This window comes from Salminus brasiliensis, chromosome 10 (genome assembly GCF_030463535.1).
Source record: "Salminus brasiliensis chromosome 10, fSalBra1.hap2, whole genome shotgun sequence".
Lineage (NCBI taxonomy): Eukaryota > Metazoa > Chordata > Actinopteri > Characiformes > Bryconidae > Salminus > Salminus brasiliensis.
Window position 1 is genome coordinate 36,236,472 of NC_132887.1, and position 12,556 is coordinate 36,249,027.

General features: G+C 41.2%; 1 protein-coding gene across 3 annotated transcripts in view; it reads right to left on the reverse strand.

Annotated features, from left to right (window-relative positions):
* Positions 1-6,264: 6,264 nt before the first annotated feature.
* Positions 6,265-12,556, reverse strand: part of pank1a (pantothenate kinase 1a) — a 30,399-nt gene continuing 24,107 nt past the window's right edge. For all 3 annotated transcript variants that reach the window (XM_072689957.1, XM_072689958.1, XM_072689959.1), the window contains exon 7: positions 6,265-11,868. In XM_072689957.1, the coding sequence (XP_072546058.1) occupies positions 11,809-11,868 (60 nt within the window). In that variant the 3' untranslated portion in view covers positions 6,265-11,808. The remainder of the gene's footprint in view (positions 11,869-12,556) is intronic.

Consider the following 12,556-nt stretch of genomic DNA (forward strand, 5'->3'; position numbering starts at 1 on the left):
GTCACAGGCCCTTAGATTTGTCCATTTAATTCCTTTACATATTAAAATGATTAACCTAGCACCATATATACAACATTTTAGTTACAATGTACTTATAAAACTAACAGTTTGACCCATGGAATAGTTTAGTCCTGCCTGCAAACCAGGTGAATGGTACTTGCAAGCAGTGAACTGCGAGTGTGGATCATCAGAATAGCTTCCTGAAGAAAAATCGGGCTTCCAAAAATAAACCGAAAAAAATCAGAGTGTCTTTATTTCATATCTCTTGTATCCAATTTAATCAATGAAGTAAAACTTTCTACCATTCATACTAAATCAACTGTCCCTGCCCCTACCTGGAACCAACCGAACTGGTCAGCTAACGCATAGGAACAGTTTGTTGAACAAGACAACCGTATTTACCATGGCCTCGGCCTTAAACCCACCCGTGCAGTGAACACACACATACACACTCATGATCAAACACACACAGTGACACAGAGGACCTGGACCTGGAGTTTAGAGACTTGTATGTGAGGGCTTTTACAGAGGTGAGACTGGTGACAGTCCACTGTTTGTTAGCAACGTTGACAAGCTGCCGCTTGCTGAGGCCGAGGCCGGGTATTAAACCCACAACCCTGTGATCAAGGGCCCAACAGTGGGAGCTTGCTCTAACTGGTGCTTAGCCACCACTACCCCCTAACATGTTTACTATCTGACTTCTGCCTTTTTAGTTCAGATCAGGCCATGCTAGGCTAACGTGGTAACAAACATTGAACTGTCACCAATATCACCTCTGTAGAAACCCTCACATACAAGTCTCTGAACACTGTCAACACACACCAGGTCCTGAACACCAGAATAGAAAACAATATCTAAACGTCTCAGTATAGCTTAATAGTATAATTAAATCAAATAAATAAATAGACTACATAAAAAAAAATATATATATATATATATATATGATACGTCAGTGGTTTGTGTATAGTTATGCTCGCTCCATCTCTTAATATGGTTCAATGAGGATCAAATGTTTAAATATGTAAAATAAATAAATAATAAAAAAAGACACAGTGATGTGTCACGTGATGTCCTAAATAGAAAATGATAATATGACTATACTGAATTTCACCCAGCAGCTCAGCAGTTAGAGCTCCGGGCTATTGATCACAGGGTTGTGGGTTTGATACCCGGGCTCTGCAAGCTGATACTGTTGGGCCCTTGAGCAAAGCCTTTCACCCTCTCTACTCCCCAGGCGCTGGAGTTGGCTGCCCACGGTTCTGTGTGTGTGTGTGTGTGTGTGTGTGTGTGTGTGTGCGCTCACTGCCCCTAGGGTGAAATGCAGAGGACACATTTCGCTGTACAGTGACAGATACGGGCCCTTTTACTGCTTTGGCCTTTCTGCTCCATGTTTTTCAGTTGCTTTAGTGCATGTACTTTGTATGAGGTATGGTGGTGACTGAAGGGAAAGGGAAGGCAAACAATACCCCCAACCCCCAACCAACTGGTTTCAATCTTTTGTCTTGACACACACACACACACACACACACACACACACCTATACCAGTTCTTCCTTTGTTTACCCACAAAGCTCACACCTCCTGCTCATTGTCTTTCAGGACAGTTTAGCATCTGACTGGACGGACCAATTCAAAACAATAGCCTGAGCCAGAGAAGTCTTCACTTCTTAATATTCCTGAAATTGATTACGTAAAGTCTTACACTTAAACAGTGTTTTTAACCAAGGGACGTTTTTAAAGCCATTTTACAGCTATTTTCAACAAATGTAGACATGGTAAACTTCAGCTAAATGGCTTGGTGGTATACCCTCACATACAGGTTAAGGTTAAGGTGACCTAAGAGCTTTACTTTTTGAGCTTTCACTTTTTTTGAGCGTGCTAACAGTAGTTAAAGTAAAGTTTAATAAAGTTATAGTATATATTCAAGCTTATAGGATTAAAGAAAACTATTAATAATTTTAATTTTTTTTTTATTTTACTATTTATTTATTTATTTATTTATTATCTGTCTAGACCAACGTAAAATCATTTAAAGAGGGGGAAATGCAGAAAAAAAAATACACTTCTAGCAAATAGCTACAAACTAACTAAGCTAACCCGTTCATAGCCGTACATTAGCCTTCATAAACCCCTCATAACTCTTCTCACGCTTACCTCATCCGGGTTCCCTCCACCTCCCTTATTAGGCCGCAGCGTTGGTCAGCAGCTCTCCATGTGAGGAGTAGCCCTGCAGCAGGTTGCTGTTGTTGAGTGAAGGTGGTGTGTTGTAAAAGTGGCCTGTGTGGAGCTTCCTCTGCGTGGTTCTCCATCACTGCTCTCCTCAAGGCTTCCAGAGCCTTCATATCTGCTGGAGCAGCACTGAAGGAGGGGTTTATTTATCGCAGGGCCTGGCTGGTCCTGGGTCAGTCAGGTGGCTCTAGGGCGTGGGAGTGGGGAAATAGCCAGGTAGGCCCACTGGTGGAGGACTGCACTGAAAGGGGAAATTCCAACGATTTTCCTAATGTGTTCCCTAAGGGTTAGGAGGTAAACAGGGTCAGGAGGGGATGTTTGGTGAGAAATGGTTCGTTGTAGAGGAGGAACCAGGGGTCGCCATTGCCACATTCAACACACTGTATCCGGGCCATTGTGTTTGGGCAGCGCTACTGTCCGGGACACGCCCAGTGGATCTACAAGTGTCTTCTGAGATTTTAATGAAATATAAAAAATATGTATTTAGCCTTAAAACTCTTATTTGGTGTGTATTTAATTAATGTTTCAAGCCAAAAATACTGGAAACCTGCCTCAGACAACTCTCAGTACTGAAACCTCCTCAGACCTGCAAGTTCCTCGAGCACGAGCTCGATTCACATTAATTAGTTAATTAATTCAATGATTAAATTATTACATTTTCTTCGGTATTATTTTGGAGGTATATCACTTTTTACATCAAAATTTACTGTTTATTTTTCTGAATTTATTATATAAAATAAATTAATATATATATAGGTTATATATTGAATTTGATCAAAATGTAAACATGGTAAATGGCGAGCTTCCCTTTCAGCTTTCAAAACGAATTATTTCACTATTATTAATGAATTATTAAGTTGGTGTGAAGAGAATTAGGTATAGATAGGTTATATTAAAAGCTTATAGGATATGGGATTATTTTTATTAAGCATTAATATGCCATCTTCACACAGCAGCTCCAGGTCCAGCTATTTATTATTATATTATAATAACAATGATTATTATTAGCATTATTATTAGCATTATTACCTTTCTATCTAGACCATCATCAAATAATGTAAAGACGAGACATAAAAGCACTTCTAGCACTTAACTACTAACTAACTAACATGTTCATAGCAGTACATTAGCCTTCATAAAACCCTCATAACTGTTCTCTCGCTTACCTCATCCAGGTGCCCGCAGTGTTGGTCACTTGACATCGGGTCTTTGTGGGGTGTTCCCAGCTTGTAGTGGTCAGTACCTGCCAAACTTCCTGTGCTCCAAAGAAGGACAGCAGCCGAACTGGCAACAGGGTCATGGACGGCCAATGCTCAATGCTGACATTCATGGAGCCCCAACTTCACAACTTGCAGGACTTAAAGGATGTGCTGCTAACACCTGAATGTGTCCAGATACCACTGGACACTGTAAGAGGTCTTGTGGAGTCCATGCTTTGAGGGGTCAGAGATGTTTTGGCGGCAGGAAGGGGGGACCTACGTAATATCAGAGAGGTTGTAATGTAATGGCTGATCAGTGTATATTCTTCTCTTTCTTGTTGTTTTGTAGCTTAGTAGCTGAAGGCCTCTGAAATCAGGATGAAAATGCTGCCTCTGACCCACCTCACAAGTCCCCTGGAGAGATGACAGCAGGAAGCGTTATGTTCTGAAGCTTGAAGTAAGGCTTATGAATACCCTTGCTTGTTTGCAAATGTATTCAGCTGCTTTCTCACGGTTCTGCTCCACCACTGTTTCCACCCAGTACCACCATCTCACAAGCATCGCTACATCTAGGCCAAATTTAAATGAGCAACTTCCTGTACATGAGACAAGACTGTACCCACAAAGCCACCAAGTGAGAAAGCAAGTCAGTGTGTTTTTTTGGGTGAGGTGTAGGCTGGAAGACGTTGAAAGACAAAGCCAACACAATGAGTTCATAGCATGGGGGAGAAGTGCCAAATCCTGCAATGTATAATGAGGGCCTTTTGAGGGTGGTGGATCTCCAGAGCCAGGATTTGGCACCTCTCAAGTATAGCGACCTCCTTGGGTGTACAGTGGTGAGCAGGAATCACCGTTCCTTCAAATACACCTACTTTAAGATGTTCCTAAATGAGTAGAAACTCAGCCTGGAAGTCTAATTGAAAATTTCCAAAATGTCAGAGGGGGTTAGTCAGTCAGAAGGTCCAGATTCAGGCCTCCCAGTCCAACCAGTGGGTCAGTGCCTGAAATAAGCCTTAATTTGTGAAACTTTGTGGCTAACTGGTAGATACAGTGCCTCTATGCTTCAAATCTCAATTAGTGGAGACTTTAGCAAAGGTTTTTTTAAAAACGGTGAAGGTATGCGATGCACGCGAGGCAGCAGGAAGGCTGGGGGGTGATACTCAAGGTGGCATAGGGACTACGCTGGCTTTCCCAAGGCATCTAAAGAGGCCGCGAGAAGGGAGTATGGAACCAGAAACCAGTCTATTAACCTAGATTTGAGATAATTCAGGGCTGTCATTAGAACTGTTAGCCACATCTTTATGCTCTCTTGTTAATGTCTTCTGATATTTCCCTTCCAAGTCAGATAAAGACAGCCATTCAGCCTCGGCTTAGTTCTTCTCACCAATGTAAAGAGTCCATCTTGGGCACTTTGGCAACATCCAGGGTTCTGATCAAGATTCGGCACTCGTTGTCCTCAAGTGATCCTGGTTTAAGGTGCTCCTAAACACGAGGAAAAGGAACCCCATCAGGTGAAGAGTGTTTGCTTCATGGAAGTAGGGGTCTTGTTGTCATGTAGATAGGATGGGACAGAGGACAAACAAGACTTAATGGTTGGAGTGATGGGTGAGACGAAGACCGTAGCTGTGTCCAACACTGTGCCCCTTTCATAATTTTGGGGTTTTGCCATTTTGTAGTGTTGTCTGAAAACATAATGCTGAATTTTCAGTGCGCTATAACAATTGGCTTCCTGTAGCTGCTGCCCACATCAGATTCAAAACTCTGTAGCCCCTGTAGCCCCGCCGTACTTGATGGCAGTGGTCAAAAGCCAATCAGTACCAAGAGCCCTTCCAGCTTCAAGTACGGCTCGGTTGACCCAACAGCCCTTAAAATCCATGATGACAAACATCCAGGCTTTTTTTTTTGTCCTGTACCAAAGTGGTGGAACGAACTGTCTTTAAAAGCAGACTGAAGACCCACCTCTTCCGAGAGTACTTGGGCGAAGAGTAGAGTATTATGGTCTCCATATTGAGGTATCTTTGAATTTCAGTCTATGCAGACTAGCTAAGGTTATTGTTGGGTAAATAGCCAAGCCCTTTTGTAAGTCGCTCTGGATAAGAGCGTCTGCTAAATGCCGTAAATGTAAAAGTAATATAGTCTAAAAGTGATATACAGTAAACTGACATGGAATACCCATAATCCATTGCATTGTCTTGGATTTTTGCATTGCATAGCGACGGCCACACATGACGACATGTCTGAAGTCGTTAGCTACCTTGTGGAATTCTGTTTCCTACTCTAGTGCTCTATATGGATTTCCGCATGTAGGGGGCAGTTTCAGACACAGCTCAAGCCAAAGATGATGAGCTACAGCGTTCTGCTATAGATTTGACCGCTGGCCTTGTCCAGCATTGCTTCCTTGGAGGTATCATCACTACATTGGCAATCAGCATTAGCATTGCTACTGCGTCTGCTGCCAGCCTCATCAGCATCGTTAGCGCAGTATTAGTCACAAGCCATGTTCATGAGGTCTTGGGCTCTGGACCACATTTAAATACTAGTAAATATGTGGTCTACATCTTGAGGCTCTGAGGGGAAGGCCTGAGTCACAGGAAATTCCACCAAGTATAATACAGGACTTTTTTTTTTTTTTTTTTTTTACAATACAGAGATAGATAGAAGAGAAAGAGAGAAGATATTTTGCTCCCACACTCCCCACTGTTAAAATGCCACATGACTCTATGCAGCCAATGGCCGTCCAGCAAAACTAGGCATGCCTGGTTTTTCTCGTTTTGCTGCAAATAAAGCTTCTGCTATGACGGGCATTCGTGAGAAATAACAACAACAGAAAACACGGCTGCAGACCAATTTGCCACATCTTTATTATGCCTTGTTTTCTTTTCAATTTGTTCTTGAAAGACAACACACTGTCGTACCCATTTCATCCAGATGATTACAATGCGTCTGGGAAAGCGTGTGTACAGTGTTCAACCTCCGGTGGCAAGTTCTAAAAGGCGAAAAAGCAAGTGGCTTAAAAATATTTACACGTATTTACAGTAAAATAGCACAAAGGCCTAGTCTCGGATTAGTGAGAACAGGAGAAGACAACATTGAAAAACAGTGTCAGTAATCTTAAAAATTCAGCAGGAATCAACTCTGTTTATATAGGTTTAAAAAAAAAAAAGAGTAGAGAGTAGATCACAGTTGCGGACTGAACTAGCATTATCCTAAGTAGAGAGATGAACAGACCAGACCAGACCAGAGGTCCTAGTTCTAGGTCTATATCAGTGGCCATCACTGCTCATTCAGATGGTTTATGCGTTAGCTGCAGGATGGGTATGAAACCTACAGGAAGGTGACCACTGGTCTAGATGCATTCATGCATTCGTTTGACCTTTGCCCCCAGACCTAACATTTATATTGACTTTTATTTAACTAGCAGGCACTCTTATTCAGAGGAAACTACGAAAGCTTTGAAAGTAATAGGCGCTGTATACAGAAGATTATACAGAGATTCTTCAAGAACCTCCAGTCTTAACTGCATAACCTATAGGATGACTATAGGACGACTACTATTGCAGCATATTTGTAGGCCCATTTTCCCAAAGGGGGCTGGGTTCCAAAAAGCAAATGGTTGAGCCAAAAAAAAAAAAAAAAGGACGCAGGCAGTAAGCCAGATTTAGTGTAAGGACAACACGTCAAAATAACATCAGGATAAATGAATGTTTGATAGAAAGATAATAAGCCACCTATCAGCAATTTTAATCTACGTTTTTAATTCTGAACTCTAGAACAACTCAACAACTGTGATATTTTTTTTTTTTAGTGTGGTCATTAAATGCTTGCTAGGTAAGGTCAATCAAATGCCATCTAGTTTCAACGTAGACACATTTAGCATCTCTTAAAATTTGTCCCTTAAGTGCACACATGCAAATAAAAACACAACATGATTAAAAATCTCACAGAAAATCTCTCACATACAAATAAAACATCAGTGAATCAAAAATCGTTTTAGTGAAAGAAAAGGGGCAATACGGACTTCCTGTCAGTCAGGTAGAGTTTTCTTTCAAAAAAACAAAAAAAACAAAACCAAAAAATAAAACAGCACTTATGTTGTGTATATGTATATATGTCTGTGTTTGTGCAAACAGTAATGCCAGAGTAATCTCAACAGGTTTCCAAACAAAACCTTGAAAAAAAACTTAAAAACTGAAAATTAAAAAAATAATAAAATAAAAAATTAATGAATTAAAAAAACAAAACATGATAATTCTAAAGCTTATTCAGGGGAACAAAACAAACCAATTACATTAGAGTGGGTTACAACAGCAGTGCATCCACAGAAAGAAAGAAAATCTGCAGATGTAGACAAAATAGAAGGCAACCATTAGTTGGAAAAACAATTAAGAAAAAAAAAAGAAAACCTGGACACACCCCATTTACACCGGCTCACTTAATTTTACTAGTGTCTGGACTGTATCCTGATAGGACTACACCGTGGCACATGCATTTACACTTGGCAGTCAAAAGTGTCTCCGGTTAGCCAGACTAGATTCTGATTGCTGTGTGGGACGGAATATGCAAACACGTTTGCTGCATGGCAGTTATCACTGGTGTTTGGGTTGTACTGGGAGGGGTTTCAGTTGTTAAATGAGTCTTGGAGAGGCGGATGTGTTTACACTGCTATAACAACATGGTGGCTCAGATGCGTCTCAGACCACCTCCTGAAGGAGTTTGGGTGTTTGGATTTGTATCCGTATACATGTTCTCCACATATAATCCCCATACTTGAGACGCATGAAGTAAACAGGTGTAAACGGGGGTCTTAGAAAGGCTCATGAGACGGAAATCGTGAAGATATCCATTTGGATCTTTTCCTAATTCAATTCTAAACACGTTTGTTTAGTCGTTTTCGGTTTGGATCACAGTTGAACACAGCTGATCGCTTGTCTAAACCCACCAACCTGATCCAAACTCGATTTAGGAACCAATAAGGAGGCCTTTTTGTGAATGCTTTCCCTACTTTGGCACTCCACTAGAAAAAGAAAATAAATAATATATATAGAAAATGGCAGGGCGAGTCTACATCCAGTTCTATAAAATACCTCCATTAGGCTGCAGTTTTTCATAGGCCCCAATACTCCAGTGACTATACAGTGAAAACAGCAGAACAGAGGCCATTCTAATTTCATGGACAGATTAAAGGCAGAGGAGGAAAGGTTAAGGTAAATTGAAAAGTGAGTAAGTCACCATGCAGTAGATCAGCCAGCCATTTCAATACTGGTTTACCAAGCCCTTATCCACTTGGCCTCACTGGGGAAACTCTGATACTATCTTTAAGGGCCATTCCATTACTTTAATAGCTCAAATCAACGCAAGAGTTGACTTCGGCAGCCAGATTTGGCCAAAAATCATTGTGATCTGATGCATTTCTCACTTCCAAACCCAAATAAAAGATGAATAACGATGTTTCCAACTTAACAGTAAACTACTGTAAAATACGTAACACCATAACCTTAATTTTTTGGGTTATACAGGACTGCTGATACAATGTCACTGGTCTGCTAGCTTGCTAGTTAGCAGGCTAACAAGAAGAAGGACCACAGCTCTACACCGAAGTTTACTGCTGATTAAGCTGGTTCATCACCATAGGCTATGCCTTTTTTGAGTTTGATGGATAAGCTGGTCTACCAGCATGACCAGCATGACCAAACTACTCAACCAATATGGCCATCTTGACGACGCAGCTTGGTCGAATGGGTCAGGCTGATCAGACCAGCCAAAACTTGGTCAACCAGCTATCTTACCAGCTATCTTACCAGCATTACCATGTTTTCACCTGGATAACCAGCTTTCCAACCACGTTCACCATTGAAGACCAGCTTGAAAGACACTCTGCACTGCAAAGCAGTTGCTTGGCTAGCCGATTACCACACTGAGGCCAATCTATCGCAGGATGAGACGACTGGCAGCTAAACAGAGAGAAAGGAAGTGTCGTTAGCTCTAGTGGCGAATCTAACCTGTTTCGTAATAAACACAGTAGAAGACATGGCCGTGGTTATACAGGTTTTTTTTTTTTGGCTTCTGACTCATAAATATATCGGAAGTAAGCATCTGCACTGCATTTGACTATATCTAAAAACATCTGCTGACTAGATATAGCTGTTGCGTTTGAGCGGTCATACTCAAATGAGGCTCTCTGGTCGAGGCGTTTTCAGCAAGTATGGCGTTCGGCACATGGAAGGAAACTGCTGGCAGCTTGGTCCCACCGTTACTTCAGTCATTCAGTCAGAAATGCTAATGTTGCTAACAATGAATGAAGGCAAATGGCCAACAATTAGCAAATGACCAGTCGCTAACTGGTGGCCACCAGCTTTGTAGTCAGAGATAGCAACATTAGCATACTGTGGTCAAGCTAGTTCCCTAAAAAGGCCATTTGCGTGTCAACTGACTGCACAATATAGGCTAAATACTGGATTGTGATTAGTCTGTCACGTTTTAGAATTAACGATGGACATTTCAGTCAAATTTAATACAATTAAGAGTGCAGACTATGAAATCTAGAGGCTACCGCAATTAGCAAACGCTACGAACCACATCACATTTCACTGTAAGCACAGCTCTGCGCTCTCTCCAGTATCAAGTCACCAGATCTAATTATTTACTTTGTGTTTTACTGCTTATAGTTGGCCAGTTCGCTAACGTTAGCATGCTAACAGCAACAAAATTGAGGGCTTTTGTGGTGATCAGGCTTCTTGTCCAGCCCCAGGCACGCCAATTTCGCAAGGCAACGAAAACTACAAACTCGGACACCTCACAGGGCGCTCGCAGCTCACTGCAGTCATTTGCGAGATCAGTACTGTGAAGGCCACTACTGCAGTAACAATGACCAAATCGAGCATTTGAGCAGCCCTAGTGGACACGTCGTCAGCGGCCATATGCTGCCATCTCAAAAGATTTTAACCTAGGTTTAACCTAAGGCTTTGTGCGGGGACGCTAACTCGGGTCAGTTTCTGGTGTAAGACGGTCGTAGTAACTATTAATGGATGCGTTCCACATTTGACACTGTATATCCGACTTCTGAGCATGAGAAAAGTCTTGTTTGTGAATGAAGTGGCAAAGCGGGAACGAAGGGTAGAAAAGGTAGAAAGGTAAAGAAGAACAAAAGCACAAAAAAGTGGCTTCATTCCATACTGAGGTGGATGTGGGTACCAGTCCAACAAGAATTGAGGATGCACCGATACAGAACTTGGCCAATAACCAGAACCGAAAATCTGATAAAAACGATAATTTGACTTAAAAATACACTCTAAAGGGTTCTTTGTTGTTTTGTACCATAGAGGAGAACCATGTATGCACTTAAATGGGTTCTTGAGTTGTCATGGTTCTTCAATTAAAAAAAAAATATACAAAAAAACACATTTACATTACTCCCAACATTAGTGACAATAATTGGGACCACATGTAGGCAACAGTGTTTGTTGTTTTTAAGAAGGGATGCACCGATATGGGAATTCAGGGTTCATATCTGATGTTAAGTACATATCCGTTGATGCTGATACTAATATTATATGTTAACATTTATAAAAATTTAGAAATCGGGGCCCAAGTAAAAAAAAAAAAAAATCCAATGCCAGAATGATTAATACCTTTGTGCATCCCTAGTTTTAATTATTGGCCATAATTCCATTAGCAGACCCGTGATAATTACCTTTTTTCTCTTGATCTTAGAAGAATACAGTGACTGATGATATATTGTACACCCCTAACCCATAACATGCTCAGCCTGTCAACCTTCTACAGTACAAAATTCAATCAAGGGCAATGACAGCTATGTTTTTGTGGGGCAGAATTGTAGACCCAAGGTTCCAGTTAAACTGTTAAAGTACCACTGCCAGTTAAATGCATTCCTGATTGAGGACCTTTACTACAGCCCGACACTCGGATGGGACCACACAGAGGGCTTTTTACAGTTCCAGCTGAGCCTGAAATGATCACATGATCAGGAGATTTAAAAAAAATAGATACAGTCTAGATACAGTCATAAAGCGGGAGGTTTCGTCACAGCAGGATTTGGCCATCAGTGAATTCTCTACACACAAAATACATTTATGTACATTACAAAACATCAGGAAAACAAATACCCCCTCCCCTCAAAAAAACCCAAACAAACACAATCACCAGTCTGAGAGGATCTAAATTAGTCATAAAAACATCTTATCTTACAATAAAAGCAAGTCGGGATTTAAGGGTTCCTTAAATTAACTATGATGGCTTTTCCCAACGTTCTCCCAGTAGTTCCCAGAATTCCCATATTCCCATGGGGAGAGGGGTGGGGTGTGGTTCACATGAAAACCTTTAAGCAGCTTGTTTTGAAATTTCTTTCGTAGGAACACGTCTCCTCAGGGGTCCTCGGATGACTTCAGTAGCTCTAGGAACGCACCGACAGCCCCGAAGTATCCCTGGGTAACCGGACACAGAGGAAAAGCCTTCAGATATCGAGTGAATGTGGAAAGGGAGGAGTTGCAGAACAGGTTGGTAACAAGATCAGATTTTTTTGAGAGTTTGATACCAGTTCCAGGTGTATTAATTACAGTGCTTGATGATACAATACTACAATAAACTCAAGGACACTACACAGTCACATCATTCCTTAAAAGCAGAGGTCAAGTTGGGGTCTGGAGGACCAAGGGAACGTTTCCAGAGAACTGCTCGCAGGATTGCTAGAACCATTATTTGACTGCAAAAGACGTTTCAGGAAGACCTTTCTGGAGAGGATGTGATCACAACACCTGCACAAGTATGACCTTCATGGAAAAGTTGCTTAGATATTTTGTCCAGGTGAAAACATCCAAACGTCTGCATGCCACAGCATATGAGGGCAACTCTCGGCAGGACTTTTGCAAATACTATGTTATTTGCCCTGAAACCTGAACATCTTGATACCTTGAGCTAGTTACAGAATCTGTACACAGCAACAACCAGTGTATAGCCTTTTACTGATTGCTTGATTTTGTGATCTGAAATTATTATTTATTATTATTTATCTTATCTTTAATATTCAAAGTTTGACTTTTTAGCTGGTGCAATTTTGCCCATTTTAAGGCTTGCTTGCTTTATAACAGTAGCAAGCAATATAGCAATTTGTGC